Genomic DNA, 16,073 nt, shown 5'->3' with positions numbered 1-16,073 from the left:
TAATGTGCCCCAGAGTCCACACTTCCCTTGGAATGGTCCCTACAGCCCTGCAAAGACACAGCGTTGATGCTAAGGACTTGGATCCTCGACCCCCAGTCTACTCCCTGCCCCTTCGTGTCATGCTGGGCTTCCGGGCTTCCGTCTTCACCTCCCCCTCCCTCTGGGCTCCTTTATCATCCAAGAATCAGGAGATCCCTGGAGTAATCAGAATTTGGGTCCTCCTAATAGTAAATCCATAGTGCTGTTCCCTTTTCGAAATGTTAATCACTGCTTCAACTGTAGTAATTAGTGACAGAATTAGTGGCAATCCCAAACCACGGAGGGATAAATTGGCACTCACGGTGGTGGAGAAATGCCTAAGTGCTGATGTGATTTCCAAGGCAGAGGGAGGAAACAAGTCTTTCCTTTCTCACTGACCTCGACCCTGGTCGACTAGACACAGAGTTTCGGAACTCAGCTGACTTTCCAGAAGCATATCTGAAAACATATCTGATACATACATTCTGATACCTATCAGCCCATTTTTAATTAGTTTTTTCCTCTTTTGGACATTTTTTTATGGGCAGTGAGTTTTTTTGTTTTTGATATTTTGTAGAGATAGGATTTTGCCATGTTGCCCAGACTGGCCTCGAACTCCTAAGCTCAGGCAATCCTCCCACCTCCCAAAGTGCTGGGATTACAGGCGTGAACCACCACACCTGGCTTGTTTTTATTTTTATTTTTTAGTTGCTCTTCAGTAATCTGTACATCATTAAAAAACCCCAGAAACCTAAAGTGGCTTTTCGCTGCTGCATATCATTTCTGAGGTAGTGGATGAATGAATAATAAAGAAGGAGAATATTGAAGCCTTTTAACATTGGTGATTTGGCTAAATAGAATTCCCTCTTCAGAGCTACCATAGGGAGCAAGGGAAAACATCCCCTTTGCCCTCTGAATGTTGGCTGAAAAATCAGCTCACAAAAGGCAGATTAATAGGAGAAAGGGCATGCACATTTGTTAACATGCATGTGGGAGAATCACAGACTGATTACCCAAGTATCCTGGTGGGGCCCAGATACTTACATTTCCTCTTTTTTTTTTTTTTTTTTTGAGACAGAGTCTTGCTCTATTGCCCAGGCTGGAGTGCAGTGGCACGATCTCAGCTCACTGCAAGCTCTGCCTCCCAGGTTCAAGTGATCCTCCTGCCTCAGTCCCCCTAAGTAGCTGGGATTATAGGCACCTGCCACCATGCCTGGCTAATTTTTGTATCTTTAGTAGAGATGGGGTTTTGCCATGTTGGCCAGGCTGGTCTCAAACTCCTGACCTCAGGTGATTCACCTGCCTCAGCCTCCCAAAATACTGGGATTACAAGTGTGAGCCACCGTGACCAGTCACATTTTCTCTTTTCAGAGGGGAGGCAGGAGATAGGGAACAGTAAATGATTACTAGGGAGAATGAAGGCATCAGGGAACAGAGATTAACCAGTACTGGTTCTCTTTGGAAATTGAATAAGAGACAGAATTTTTTTTTTTCTTTTTTTGAGATGGAGTCTCGCTCTGTTGCCCAGGCTGCAGTGCAGTGGCATGATCTCGGCTCACTGCACCCTCCGCCTCCTGGGTTCAAGCAATTCTCCTGCTTCAACTTCCTGAGTAGCTGGGATTACAGGCACGCACCACCATGCCAGGCTAATTTTTGTATTTTTAGTAGAGACGAGGTTTCACCATATTAGTCAGGCTGGTCTCAAACTCCTGACCTTGTGATCTGCCCGTCTTGGCCCCTCAAAGTGCTGGGATTATAGGCGTAAGCCACCACGCCTGGTTTAGGAACAGACATCTTTAAAAACGTCCTTTCAGGTGTGGTCAGATGCTTCAGTCTTCTTTTCTGCAATAGATAATGAGATAACAGGGAGGATAAGGATAAAGTTCTCCTTGGAGGGTCTGTGTGGTCTTTATGTAGATAGGAGGCAAGCATTTTCCAGCATCTTTTGATCTTTAAGGGCCTTTAGTTCAAAATACTTATTATACCAGGGAGCCATATTTTGGGGTGAAATATTGGTTTCCCTCACTACCCAGTCTCTTGGGAATTGCTTTCCCTCTGTGCCCAGCCTCCCGCATTCGCGAAGTGTCCTGTTTTTCTCCTTTTCTCATTTATACCTAAGGATATTGTAAGCACTAATTAGAAAGCTTTTGGAGGCTAAATAGGAATCAATATTTCTTGGTTTTGGCTTCATTGTTCCTAGCACAGTCTTTACCCAAAAGAGAAGTTTTTATCCAAAGGAGAAGTAAAAAAAAATATTTTCTGGAAGCTTGGATGTGCCATTATATTTTTTCATGCAAAACAGAGCCATTTGTAGTGTAGTCACGGTTATTTTGGGACCCTAAATATTCATACTACTGTTTTCCAGTCAACGGAAGGAAAATATTTACCTTTTCTTCTTGCAGCATTTGGGTGGTCTCAGTTTTCTTATATGGAAAGATTGCTGGGTTATCTCAAATATTCTCTCCATCTGTGAAACCTCCTGAGTGTCTCGTGTTCTCATCAGGTTTTTGATGAAGATGTGGAGTTCCCATCATGCAGCTGGATTGTAGATGGGCAGGAATGCCTGTGTATCTCACGTACAGAATTAATTCATTGAGGCTGGGCATGGTAGCTCATGCCCGTAATCCCAGCACTTTGGGAGGCTGAGGTAGGCGGATCACCTGAGGTCAGGAGTTGGAGACCGGCCTGGCCAATATGTCGAAGCCCCGTCTCTATTAAAAATACAAAAATTAGCTGGGCGTGGTGACCGGTGCCTGTAATCCCAGCTACCTGGGAGGCTGAGGCACGAGAATCACTTGAACCTGGGAGGCGGAGTTGCAGTGAGCCAAGATCACGCCACTGCACTCCGGCCTGGGCAACAGAGACTCCGTCTCAAAAAAAAAAGAAAAAAAAAAAAAAAAAAAAAAGAATCAATTCATTGAGCTGGACTCAGGCAGGCATTTCCTGCAGGCAGAGTTTTTGCTTGCCCTGTATTCCAGCACAGGCTGGTACTTGAGACACATCTGTCCTGTGTTTGTTTTCCATTATTTGCTGGTAATAATGGCTGTCATTAGAAAGTGGAGAATTGCCAGTAGCCCTTCAGATGTTTTGTTTAATGACCCTTCTCTAGAGCGGTTCTCCTGGCTTCAGTGGAAATGGGAAATGTGAGGAAAGGTCACAAGTAGGAGGTCCCAGTAGCAGGAAGGAAGGTTTGAGACCAAAGATTGAAAGAGGAAGTTGGGAGAACACCTATTACTGCAGAAAGAGGCTGAGCTTATAGCCAAAGAGAAAGGGAAATAAAAATCTAGAACACTGAATCAGTCTCTGGGTGTGCCACTCCCAAACTGTGTGACCTTGGAGAAGCCATTTAACTGCCGAGCCTCCATTTCCTCATGTGTAAAATGGCCACGGTAATCCCTGCCCCGCCTGCCTCACCAGGCTATCATCAGGATCAAATGAGAGTCTTTGGAAACTGCAAACCACTATGAGTTACGGTGGGTCATCGTCATCCTCATCCGTCTTATGATATAATCACTGGCTTTGTAAGAATTCCTTGGAAAAGTCTTTCCCAACCAATGGAGCTAGTCCAAGGACCCCCACCCAGCAGGCCTGAATGTGTAAGCCGAGCCCCCGCAGGAAGGATGCAGAGTTTTTCAGGATTCGCTGGCATCTCTGTGATGTTACAGGGGAAGGAGGCAGAGAAAAGGGGCAAGCCAAGGCAGGCTGTCGCACCCCCACCCCTGAGCTAGCCACACAAAATGTGGGGGAGACGGCAGGCTGCAGCTCCAGTCCCTCTGCAAGGCGGTGACTGGACACGACAGCTCTGAATCAGGGAGCCAACCCGAGGTAAAAGGGACTGATAGGGCGCTTTTGTTATGGAGGGCACGTGGGTATTTGGGGGATTCATTTCCTGACAAAGAATATTGAACTTGGAAACCTTCTGGTTGTAGCTGAAAGAAATCTAACTCAAATTTGTTTAAGAAAAAAAGAGAATTCTAGTTTCCTCTAACTGGGAAGTCTCACTGTGAGTTGACTTCTGTATCTAGGGATTCATCTGTCTCTTACTAGTTCAGTCAGCTCCTTTCTCGTGTGTTGGCTTCCTTCATAGCCCATCTCTCCTCTTACAGGGGTGGGGCCGGCCCCTGCAGCCCTAGGCTGACCCCTCCCCTTATAGCCAGCGATCTCTGTGCAAAGAGCAGGCCTTGCTCCCCGTGGGACCTGGGATGATCTTGGAGAGGGCTGTGACTGGCTGACTTGGGTCATGTGCCCATCCTGAACCAATCACGATGGACAAGATGGGTGACTTGGGACACCCCGGAGCCCATGCCTGGATCACACATTGGTACCCCTGGAGCTAGAGTGGGGATTCAGCCCTACTTCCAACGTCACAGGTGAAAAATGGCAGAGTAGTTATCTAAAGAGATGCTAGACATCCAGAGAAGTTTATCAGTTATCTTGTTGTCCTTAACAGACATCATTCCTCAGTGTCTTTTGCCCAACAGAGTATAGGACCAGCACTTTGGGAGGCCGAGGTTGGCGGATCATGAGGTCAAGAGATCGAGACCATCCTGGCCAAAACGGTGAAACCCCGTCTCTACTAAAAATTACAGAAATTAGCTGGGCGTGGTGGCACACGCCTGTAGACCCAGCTATTCGGGAGGCTGAGGCAGGAGAATCGCTTGAACCCGGGAGGTGGAGGTCGCAGTGAACCAAGATTGCACCACTGCATTCCAGCCCGGGCAACAGTGTGAGACTCCATCTCAAAAAAGCAAACAAATAAAAACATGGAATAAATAAATGTTTAGGTGAACATTAAAACAGCACATTAAGTAAAATATTAAAATAAAAAGTACCGATCATTTCATCTCAGTGTAGTATTTGCTTTTGTGCCCCTTTTTCCTCTATGTACAAGTGGTTATAGTTGTTTATCAGACTGAGTTTTCACTGTCTTCATTAAAGAATGAAGCAAAATAAAACCAAAGCGGGCCAGACGCGGTGGCTCACGCCTGTAATCCCAGCACTTTGGGAGGCCAAGATGGGCAGATCACGAGGTCAGGAGATCTAGACTATCATGGCTAACATGGTGAAACCCCATCTCTCCTAAAGACAAAAACAACAACAACAACAACAACAAAAACCCCAAAAAATTAGCCGGGCGAGGTGGCGGGCGCCTGTAGTCCCAGCTACTCGGGAGGCTGAGGCAGGAGAATGGCGTGAACCCAGGAGGCGGAGCTTGCAGTGAGCTGAGATTGCGGCCACTGCACTCCAGCCTGGGCGACAGAGCGAGACTCCGTCTCAAAATAAATAAATAAAAATAAATAAATAAATAAAAGAAACCAAAGCTAGGCCAGGCATGGTGGTTCACACCTGTAATCCCACCACTTTGGGGGGCCAAGGCGGGTGGATCACCTGAGGTCAGGAGTTCGAGACCAGCCTGGCCAATGTGGTGAAACCTCGTCTCTACTAAAAATACAAAAATGAGCCGGGCGTGGTGGTGGGCCCCTGTAATCCCAGCTTCTCGGGAGGCTGAGACAGGAGAATCACTTGAACCCGGGAGGCGGAGGTTGCAGTGAGCTGAGATCGCGCCACTGCACTCCAGCCTGGGCAACAAGAGTGAGACTCCGTCTCAAAAACAAAAAACCCAAAGCTATAAGGAATCATGGAAGTCGAAGAGCCCCGGAAAAGAAGTCTAGCCATTCCTGATGTGCTGAAGTCTCCCTCTCGCCCCCTCTTTCCTTGGGGATCCTTGTCCCTGAGTTCTGTCCAGGAGGCAGTTTTCATGGTTATACATTATGACTTCGGATTCAGATGCTGACTCTGCCACTTACTGGTTGTGTGTTTGGACAAGGTATCTAACCCCTCTTTACCTTTACTTGCTCATCTGTAGAATGGGCGTCATGACAGTACTGACTTCATAGAGTTGCGAGGATTGAAAGTAAAAGGATACGTGTAAGCACTTAGTGATTGGTACAGAAAGACTCAGTGAATGTTAGCTGATGGATGGTCAAATAAAATGTTTCTGATATTCTAGTGACTCACTCACCTGTGAGGAGCCACTTCATATTGAATTCAATTTTTTCAATTTTTTTTTTTTTTTTTTTTGAGACAAAATCTTGCTCTGTTGCTCAGGCTGGAGTGCAGTGGCACGATCTCGGCTTACTACAACCTCCGCTTCCTGGGTTCAAGTGATTCTCCTGCCTCAGCCTCCTGAGTAGCTGGGATTACAGGCGCCTGCCACTACGTGTATTTTTAGTAGAGACAGAGTTTCTCCATGTTGGCCAGGCTGGTCTCAAACTCCTGACCTCAATCAAGCGATCCATCCACCTCAGCCTCCCAAAGTGCTAGGATTACGGGCATGATCCACTGTGCCCGGCCGAATTCAATTTTTTAACCTAGTGGTGGTGTAAAGTACGATTGGAGTTAGGACTCCAATGGGAACCCAAAGAAAATTCTACATTGATTTGAACAATGCCACAAAGTCAGGGTAAGAATTTCCACCAAATCTATGATACTTGCTTCCCAGCATTCTCCTTTGTTCTCTCTCTTTCCTTTGGACCACAAATAATTTAAAACCAGTGGCTTCATGTGATATATACATATAATGGAATATAATCGGTTCATAAAAAGGAGTGAGGTACTGATCCAGGCTACAGCATGGATGAGCCTCGAAAACCTTATGTCGGGTGAAAGAAGCCACACACAAAGGACCTAATATTGTATGATTTCATTTATATGAAATGTCTGGAATAGGAGCATCTGTAGATCAGAAAGTACATTAGTGGTTGCTGGGAGATAGGGAGATTGGGAGGAAATAGTGAATGGTTGTTAATGGGTGTGGAATTTCTTTTGGAGTGATGAAAATTTTCTAAAATTAGATAGTGGTGATGGTTGCACAACTCTGTAAGTATGCTGAAAACCACTGAATTTTTCACTTTAAAATGGGTTAAAATTGTATACTATGTTAATTATATCTCAGTAAAACTGTTATTAAAAAAAACAACCAACCGATATTTGAAATAGTAAGAAGTATACATGTTGCTCTCTGCCCCTAGTCTCTAGCATTTAGCTTCTAAAACCCTTGCAATTTCCTGAGCGATAGAGGTGCTAGGAGAATCTTTGATCCTAGTCCTGACACAGAGCTCCTAAATCCCTTGGAATTTCCTGGGTGATAGGAGAGTGTCTTTTGTCCCTTGGTGGGCCCCTGGATAGCCTCAGGATGGGGGTGGTTGCCAGGGAAACCAACCATGTGATCAGAGGGTTGCTGTCAACCCCAATCCCCATGCCGCCTCCAGGGAGGGAGAGAGCCTGAAAATAGAGCGAATAAACCAATGGTCGATGACTTAATCAATCACAACTCTGTAATGGTGCTTCCACAGAAACCTGAAACAGGCCAGGTATGATGGCTCACGCCTGTAATCCCGGCATTTTGGGAGGCCCAGGCGGGTGGATCGCTTGAGCCTAAGAGTTTGAGACTAGCTTGGGCAACATGGTGAAACCCTGTCACTACACAAAATACAAAAAAGTTAGCCAGGTGTGGTGGCACATGCTGGTAGTTCCAGCTACTCAGGAGGTTGAGGTGGGAGGATCGCTTTAGCTCTGGAGGTTGAGGCTGCAGTAAGCTGTGATCATCCAACTGCACTGCACTCCAGCCTTGGTGAAAGAGTGAGACCCTGTCTCAAAGAACAAACAAACAAAACCAAAAAAAAAAAAAAAAAAAAAAAAAAAGCAAAAAGAGAAAAACCTAAAATGACTGAGTTCTGGTAGCTTCTGGCTAGCTGAACACATGGAGGTTTCTGGGTGCCACATCTGGAGAGGGCATGGAAGCTCCTGCCTTTTCTCCCATGCCCCTCCCTGTGCATCTCTTCCATCCAGTTCTTCATCTGTATTCATTGTAATATCCTTCATAGTAAATATGTAAATGTAAGTGGAGTGTTTTTCTGGGTCTGTGAGCTGCTCTAGCAAACTAATGGAACCCAAGAAGGGTTGTAGGAACCCCGATTTATAGTGGTCAGCCAATGGGAACCCAAAGAAAATTCTATATTGATTTGAACAATGCCACAAAGTCAGGGTAAGAATTTCCACCAAATCTATGATACTTGCTTCCCAGCATTCTCCTTTGTTCTCACAACCTGTGCTTGTGACTGGTGTCTGAAGTTGGGTGGGAGGGCAGCCTCGTGTGAACGAGCCCTCAACCTCTGGGATATGATGCTGTCTCCAGGTAGCTAGTGAAAGAATTGAATTGAATTAGAGAGCATGGAGCTGGTGTTCACTGGAGAATTCACTGTAGAATTACTTGCTTGGTGTGTGGGGAAAAACCCACATGCATCCAGGGTCTCAGGTGTGAGTGAGAAAAGGAAAAACATACTCTGGTTTTTCCTCTGTGTGTATCTCACATGATGGCATAACTGCTTTGTGGTTAATAAACAGCAAGCAGGGGTGCTGTGTTAGTCCGTTTTCATACTGTTACAAAGAACTGCCTAAGGCTGGGTAATTTATAAAGGAAAGAAGTTTAGTTGACTCACAGTTCAGCATGGTTGGGGAGGCCTCAGGAAACTTACAATCATGGTGGAAGGAGAAAAATGCATCTTCCTCACAGGTGACAGGAAGGAGAAGTGCTGAGTGAAGGGGGAAGAGCTCCTTGTAAAACCATAAGATCTCGTGAGAACCCACTCATTATCACGAGAACAGCATGGGGAAACCCCCTCCATGATTCAGTTACCTCCACCTGGTCTCTTTCTTGATATGTGGGCATTATGGGGGTTACAACTCAAGATGAGATTTGGGTGGGGACACAAAGCCTAACCATTCAAGGTGCCTTGAATGAATGAATGCATCACTAGTCCCTGTGGCCAGGCAGCTACCGAGCATTTGCTGAGCTGTCCTGGGTGCCAAGGACAGAGAATCCCAAACTGTGGTCTTTCACTCAAGGAACTTGAGAAAGAAGTTAGGAACAGGCCAGGCCCAGTGGCTCACGCCTGTAATCCCAGCACTTTGGGAGGCCAAGGCAGGTGGATCACCTGAGATCAGGAGTTTGAGACCAGCGTGACTAACATGGCAAAACCCCATCTTGACTACAGAATACAAAAATTAGCTAGGCACAGTGGTGGGCACCTATAATCCTAGATACTCTGGAGGCTGAGGCAGGAGAATTGCAGAACCCGGGAGGCAGAGGTTGCAGTGAGCCAAGATCACGCCATTGCACTCCAGCCTGGGCAACAGAGCAAGACTCCCTCTCAAAAAAAAAAAAAAAAAAAAAAGGATAGGAACAGTGACATTCAATGTGAGAATTCCTTGGTTTGTTATTTATTTCTTTATACCTTCATTAATTCCACAAGTATTTGCTCAGTTTTTACCTACATTCCAAACACCATTGTAAGTTCCAGAAATGTAGCAATGTCAGGGCTTATAGCTGGGTAGAATCAAATACAAAATAAGTTAGCTTTATAAAAGAGAACTCTCTTTGTTAAAAACAGAAAGCAAACCTTATTTTGTGTTAAAAATCAAAAGCTCAAGGGACCCAGAATAGTGAAAGCAATCATGATAGAAGAACAAAGTTAAGGAATTTCACTGCCAATTTCAAATTTTTCAGCAAAGCAACAGTAATCAAGACATGGTGGTACTATCATGAAGGTGGAAATGTAGACTAATGGAATAGAATAGAGAGTTCAGAAATAAATGCATACAGGCTAGGTGTGGTGGCTCACACCTGTAATCCTAGCGCTTTGGGAGGCCGAGACTGGTGGATCAGCTGAGGTCAGGAGTTCGAGACCAGCCTGGCCAACATGGTGAAACCCTGTCTCTACTAAAAATACAAAATAATTAGCCAGATGTAGTGGCACACCCCTGTAATCCTAGCTACTTGGGAGGCTGAGGCACGAGAATCGCTTGAACGTGGGAGGTGGAGATTGCAGTGAGCCGAGATCGTGCCACTACATTCCAGCCTGGGTAACAGAGTGAGACTTCATCTCAAAAAAATAAATAAATAGGCCGGGCGCGGTGGCTCAAGCCCGTAATCCCAGCACTTTGGGAGGCCGAGATGGGCGGATCACGAGGTCAGGAGATCGAGACCATCCTGGCTAACACAGTGAAACCCCGTCTCTACTAAAAATACAAAAAACTAGCCGGGCGAGGTGGCGGGCGCCTGTAGTCCCAGCTACTCGGGAGGCTGAGGCAGGAGAATAGTGTAAACCCGGGAGGCGGAGCTTGCAGTGAGCTGAGATCTGGCCACTGCACTCCAGCCTGGGCGACAGAGAGAGACTCCATCTCAACCACAACAACAACAACAACAACAACAACAACAACAAATAAATAAATACATATATTATGGTCAATTGATTTTTGACAAGAGTGCTAGGACTATTCAGTGAGGGAAAGAATAGTCTTTTCAGCAAATGGTGCTGGGACACTGGATATCCACATGCAAAAGAATAAAGTTTGACCTACACCTCATACCATGTACAAAATTAACTTGAAGTGGATCAAATACCTAAATGTGGGAGCTAAAACTAATAAAACTTAGGACGAAATACAGGTGTGAATCTTTGTGACCTTGGATTTGGCAATAGAGTCTTAGCTACAACTCCAAAAGCGCAAACAATAAAAGAAAAAACACATAAAATTGGACTTCATCAAAATTTAAAACTTGGCCAGGCATGGTGGCTCATGCCTGTAATCCCAGCACTTTGGGAGGCCAAACAAGAGGATCACTTGAGCCAGTTTGAGACCAGCCTGGGCAACATAGTGAGACCTTGTCTCCACAAAAAATAAAAAATTAGCCAGGTGTGGTCATATGCCTGTAGTCCCAGCTACTTGGGAGGCTGAGGTTGGAGGATTTCTTGAGTCCAGGAGGTCAAAGGTGCAGTGAGCCATGATTGCACCATTGTACTCCAGCCTGGGCAACAGAGCAAGACCCTGTTTCAAACACAGCAACAACAAAAATAAAAACATTTGTGCTTCAAAGGATACCATGAAAAAAAGAAAAGACAATCCACAGAATGGGAGAAAATATTTGCTGGTCGTTATGTCTGATAAAGGATTTATATCTAGGACATAAAAAAAAACTTTTACAGCTCAACACATAAAAGACAAATGAGGCCGGGTGTGGTGGCTCACGCCTGTAATCCCAACAGTTTGGGAGGCCAAGGCGGGCGGATCACGAGGTCAGTTCGAATAAATGAATAATAAAATGTATTATATCCATAGAGTGTAACAGTCAGCCATTAAAAGGGATAAAGTCTCATATGCAGTATAACATGATGAACCTTAAAAACATTTTGCTGAGTGAAATGAACCAGTCATACAAGGTCATATACTGTATGATTTCTTTCTTCTTTGTGTTTTTGAGACAGGGTCTCACTCTGTCACCCAGGCTGGCGTGCAGTGGCGTGATCTCAGCCCACTGCAACCTCTGTCTCTTGGGCTCAAGCGATTCTCCTACTTCAGTCTCCGAGTAGCTGGGATTATAGGCGCACACCATCATGCCCATCTAATCTTTCTTTGTATTTTTGGTAGAGACGGGGCCTCGCCATGTTGCCCAGGTTGGTCTCAAACTCCTGAGCTCAAGCAATCCACCCGCCTCAGCCTGCCAAAGTGCTAGGATTACAGGCATGAGCCACCACGCCTGGCCACTGTATGATTTCATTGATATGAAATGTCCAGAAGAGGTAAATCTATAACAACAGAAAATAGATTAGTGGTTGCCTAGGATTGGAGAAGGATGAGGGGCTTAGGAGGTGATAGTTAAAGGGTACAGGGTTTCTTTTTGAAGTAATGAAAATGTTATAAAACGGACTGTGCAGATGGTTGCATAAATCTGAATATGCTGAAAACCATTGAATGGTATACTTTAAATGGATGAATTTTATGGTATGTGAATTAAATTTCAATAATGCTGTTACATAAGATATAATAATAAAGATCTTTCCCTACCTAGGAAAATGAGACACCCCAAAGCAGTCTAGTATTTACTGCCATAGGATTAAGGGCTTGGTGGATCATGTGCTCTGGAAGGCAGGGGTGGCTGTCACCCCTGGCAAGATAGATATTAGGACAGTGGGGATGTCACCTTAGCATCACGAGTGAAACAGATCTGAACTGACTTTTCTGGGAGCATCGTGAGGGTAGCTAATGAGATGAAGGGTCCAGAAAGTTTGGTTGTGGCTTAATGGTTGGAACTTTGCCCATGGCCACCTGCCTTTGCTGTCTGGTGGTCTCGGTGTACAGTCTTGCTCTCTCCCCCTGAGGCCCACCCCTGTGCTGCACATTGTCGCTCCAGAGGGAGGTAACCATAGCAGGCCAGTACTTTGGCCACTGGTACTTTTATGTGACCAAGAGGGAATTCTGTTAAAAGCATCCTCTGGGTGGAAACGACCCAAGAGTCCATCGATAGATGAAAGGATAAACAAAATGTAGTGGATCCATACAATGGAATATTATTCAGTCTTAACAAGGAATGAGGCCAGGTGCAGTGGCTCACGCCTGTAATCCCAGCACTTTGGGAGGCCAAGACGAGTAGATCACCTGAGGTCAGGAGTTAGAGTGGCCAGGCCAACATAGTGAAGCTCTGTCTCTACTAAAAATAAAAAATTTAGCCAGGCATGCTTGCGGATGCCTGTAATCCCAGCTACTTGGGAAGCTGAGGCAGGAGAATCACTTGAACCTGGGAGGCAGAGGTTGCAGTGAGCTGAGATTGCACCTCTGCACTCCCGCCTGGGTAACAAGAGTGAAGCTCTGCCTCAAAAAAAAAAAAAAAAAAAAAAAGAAAAAAGGAATGAAATTCCGTTGGGGGCAGGGTGGCTCCTACCTGCCTGTAGTCCCTGTTACTTGAGAGGCTAAAGTGGGAGGATCTTGGGAGCCCAGGAGCTTGAGACTGCAGTAAGCTTTGATCACACCACTATACCCTAGCCCAGGTGACAGAGCAAGACCCTGTCTCTATTAATTTTTTTAAAAAGGGTAAAATTCTTAAAATATGGATGAACCTTGAAAACATTACGCTAAGAGTAATAAGCCGGTCACAAAAGGACAAATAACTGTGATTCTTCTTGTATGAAATATTCAGTATAGGCAAGTTCATAGAGACAGAGAGTAGAATCGTGGTTGCTGGGGACTGACGGTGAGGGCAAATGGAAGTTATTGCTTAATGGTTATAGAATTTGTGTTGGGGTGATGAAAAAGTTTTGAAAATAGTGGTGATGATTGCACAACATTGTGAATGTACTTAATGCTACTGAATTGTGCACCTGAAAATGGTTGCAGTGGTAAATTTTATGCTATGTGTATTTTACCACAATGATAAAACACAACCCTGTGGAGTAAGTGGAGGCCTGGAGTAATCGATGTCAGAGCTGACATGCAGAGACCCAAGGCACTGGGTGGACCTCAGATGTAGGGCTTTGTCTCAGTTGAAATGCTGTGTGATTTTTTATTTCTGCATAGCGGTGCTGTTTTTGAAATAGGTTAAGAAACTAGAGAAACATGGGGTGGGAAATTGTACTTAATTCAGTACTTCCATTCCCCTATAGTCAGAAGTAAGAGACTGGGATTGCTTGAAGCTATTTCTGTCTAAGGACTCCTTGGTAGGATAGGGTTTCTCTTGCCTACTCTGCGTATATGGCAGTGGTTGGATGAAGTTTGCATGATTGCTGCTTTCTGGCTGATAACAGCATGTGGCAGGGGGAGGCAGGCAGGGCCTATGCCCTGCCAGGAAGCGGGCATGGTATGTGGCTTCCCCTTAACATTTGACTCTGATGTGATAACTGTTGTCGCCCTAAACAGAAAAGGGAGATTTCATTGCCCTGGATCTTGGTGGGTCTTCCTTTCGAATTCTCCGGGTGCAAGTGAATCATGAGAAAAACCAGAATGTTCACATGGAGTCCGAGGTTTATGACACCCCAGAGAACATCGTGCACGGCAGTGGAAGCCAGGTGGGTCCCTGCTCCCTCCGGGTCACCCCATCGGGCTGGCATCCCCTCGGTTACTTCCAGGAACCAGACCTCAAAGCACTGGCATCCCCAGCCCCTGGAAGAGGGTTGCTGGAAAGAGTCTGTCATAGATGCATATGTAAAATGACTCCTGGGCAGAGGATGTGACAGCCTCCGTGGGGGCTCTGCTTAAACAGAGGCCCTCTGTCTGGGTAAACTGGTGTAGTAGAAGTGGGCTGCTTGGACTTGCAGAGTCTGGGTTTGAGGAGGGAGGTCCCACAGCTCTGTTGGGTAAATGTACTCATTCCCTGTGGATCCTGGGGTCAGTTCCCCAGTGCAGTTTTAGCAGAGCCCTGGGTGAAAATGCCCCTTTTTCCTGGTCATTGGCCTCACCCCCTTACTGGTGGCCCAGGCCTTGTAGGGTATAACTATGGCCTCTTTGGGCAGGATTGAGGGCTCACAGCTCTGGGCTATTTGGGGGCTTCTTGTTACCTGATTTAGAATAGCATTGTTCAAGCCCTTGACACAGAAAGCAGAGGAAGCAGGGAAATCTCAGTCTCCTCCTTTCACATTCCTGTTGGCGCTCCCCACACTGGGCTCCCAGGAAGGGCTGCCCTTCCTCGCTGCTCTTCCTCCCTTCCCAAGGGGCTGTGGGCATGCCTACGAAGGGCCTGTTCAATTGCTCCCTCTTGTCTGGGTAGGGGGAGTGGTGGGTCTGTAGCTCACTGAGGACCCTGTGATCAGGGCTCAGGCAGCCCACTGCAGGTTTTCAGTCATTTCTGGGTCCCTAAGCCCATCGTGGGGCAGGGGTGCACTCCTCTCTTGTAGATGTTCTGGCTCCTCAAGTCTGGCTCGTCTCCTGAGTTGTGGCTGCTGTCCAGCATATGTACTCAGAGCTGGCCAAATGTTTGCTTTAAGGAGGGTGTGCTCACCGCAAGGTTCATGACTAAGATCTCCAGGATACTCTTTTGTTCTGGGGTGGACTTTGAGACGAGACCCAGGAGCCTTCTCCTCTTGACTCTGCTTTGCTCTTAAGTTCCTGTGGGTGGAACCTGGAGCAATCCACCAAGCCTTTTCTTTGTCCAAGAGACAAGGGCTAATCCTGGCTAACCTGCTCCCTGGGGTTTTGGTTCAGAGCCCTTCAGATTATGTCACAGTGAGTGTCACAGTTAACACTGTCACTAGAGCAGGTGAGCCACTTTATAGAAGGCCACCAAAGCTGGGTGCATCACTACTGGATGGCCCTGCCCAAGGGCTCCCCTGCTACTCCTCTGTTACTGGGCTGCAGAGACCGGCCCATCCATCTGGCGCCTACACAAAGGCTGCCAGCTGGTAGGTCTCTTGATCATGCCCACTTGGCTGCTATGTTGCTCCTCCTTGCAGGTGGCTGGCAGCCCAGGGTTTGGCATCCTGCACTTTCTGTTTGGAACCCACACTGGCCTATCACTCTCTGTTTCCCATGGTCCTTGGGTTTAGCTACTTAAGCCTGGCGCATTCACCACTGAGACTCACCCTGTGCTGCAAACATTCCCTGTGTGTTTTGCAAACATTCCCTGTGTGTTTTGGCTTGACCTTTAGGAGCAAGGTTTGTTAATTAAGGGAGTACCCTCACCTTCTTACCACTGCCCCTTCATCTCTCCCAGCCTCTGTCCCCATCGTCCCCTTTTCTCAGTCCTAGAATCACTTTCTTTCCTACTGTCTCTGTTTCGTCCTCTGCTCCTTTTAAGCAGCCTGAAAAGAGGATGATGATGATAATGATGACAATGTAGTAACATTATAGCAAATTCTTCTTTTTTTTTTCTTTTTTTTTTAGTTTTTGAGACAGTTCACTCTTGTTGCCCAGGCTGGAGTGCAGTGGCCGGCTCTCAGCTCACTGCAAGCTCTGCCTCCCGGGTTTACGCCATTCTCCTGCCTCAGCCTCCCAAGTAGCTGGGACTACAGGCGCCCGCCTCGTCACCCGGCTAGTTTTTTGTATTCTTTAGTAGAGACGGGGTTTCACCGTATTAGCCAGGGTGGTCTCAATCTCCTGACCTTGTGATCCGCCCGTCTCGGCCTCCCAAAGTGCTGGGATTACAGGCTTGAGCCACTGCGCCCGGCCGTAGAGCACTTTTAAATTTTAATAAATTCAGAAGCACAAATGAAACTTTCTTAAAATAT

General features: G+C 46.3%; 1 protein-coding gene across 3 annotated transcripts in view; it reads left to right on the top strand.

The window, feature by feature from the left end:
* The window catches only part of HK1 (hexokinase 1), a 90,455-nt gene that overhangs the window by 32,036 nt on the left and 42,346 nt on the right, over window positions 1–16,073 (top strand). For 2 of the 3 annotated variants that reach the window (XM_030940407.1, XM_010362819.2), the window contains exon 3: window positions 13,771–13,919. The exons of the other annotated variant lie outside the window; for it this stretch is intronic. In XM_030940407.1, the coding sequence (XP_030796267.1) occupies window positions 13,771–13,919 (149 nt within the window). The remainder of the gene's footprint in view (window positions 1–13,770; window positions 13,920–16,073) is intronic. 3 annotated transcript variants of the gene reach the window in all.

This window comes from Rhinopithecus roxellana, chromosome 11 (genome assembly GCF_007565055.1).
Source record: "Rhinopithecus roxellana isolate Shanxi Qingling chromosome 11, ASM756505v1, whole genome shotgun sequence".
NCBI lineage: Eukaryota > Metazoa > Chordata > Mammalia > Primates > Cercopithecidae > Rhinopithecus > Rhinopithecus roxellana.
Note: the sequence above shows the minus strand (reverse complement) of the source record. Positions and strands in the feature narration are given on the sequence as shown.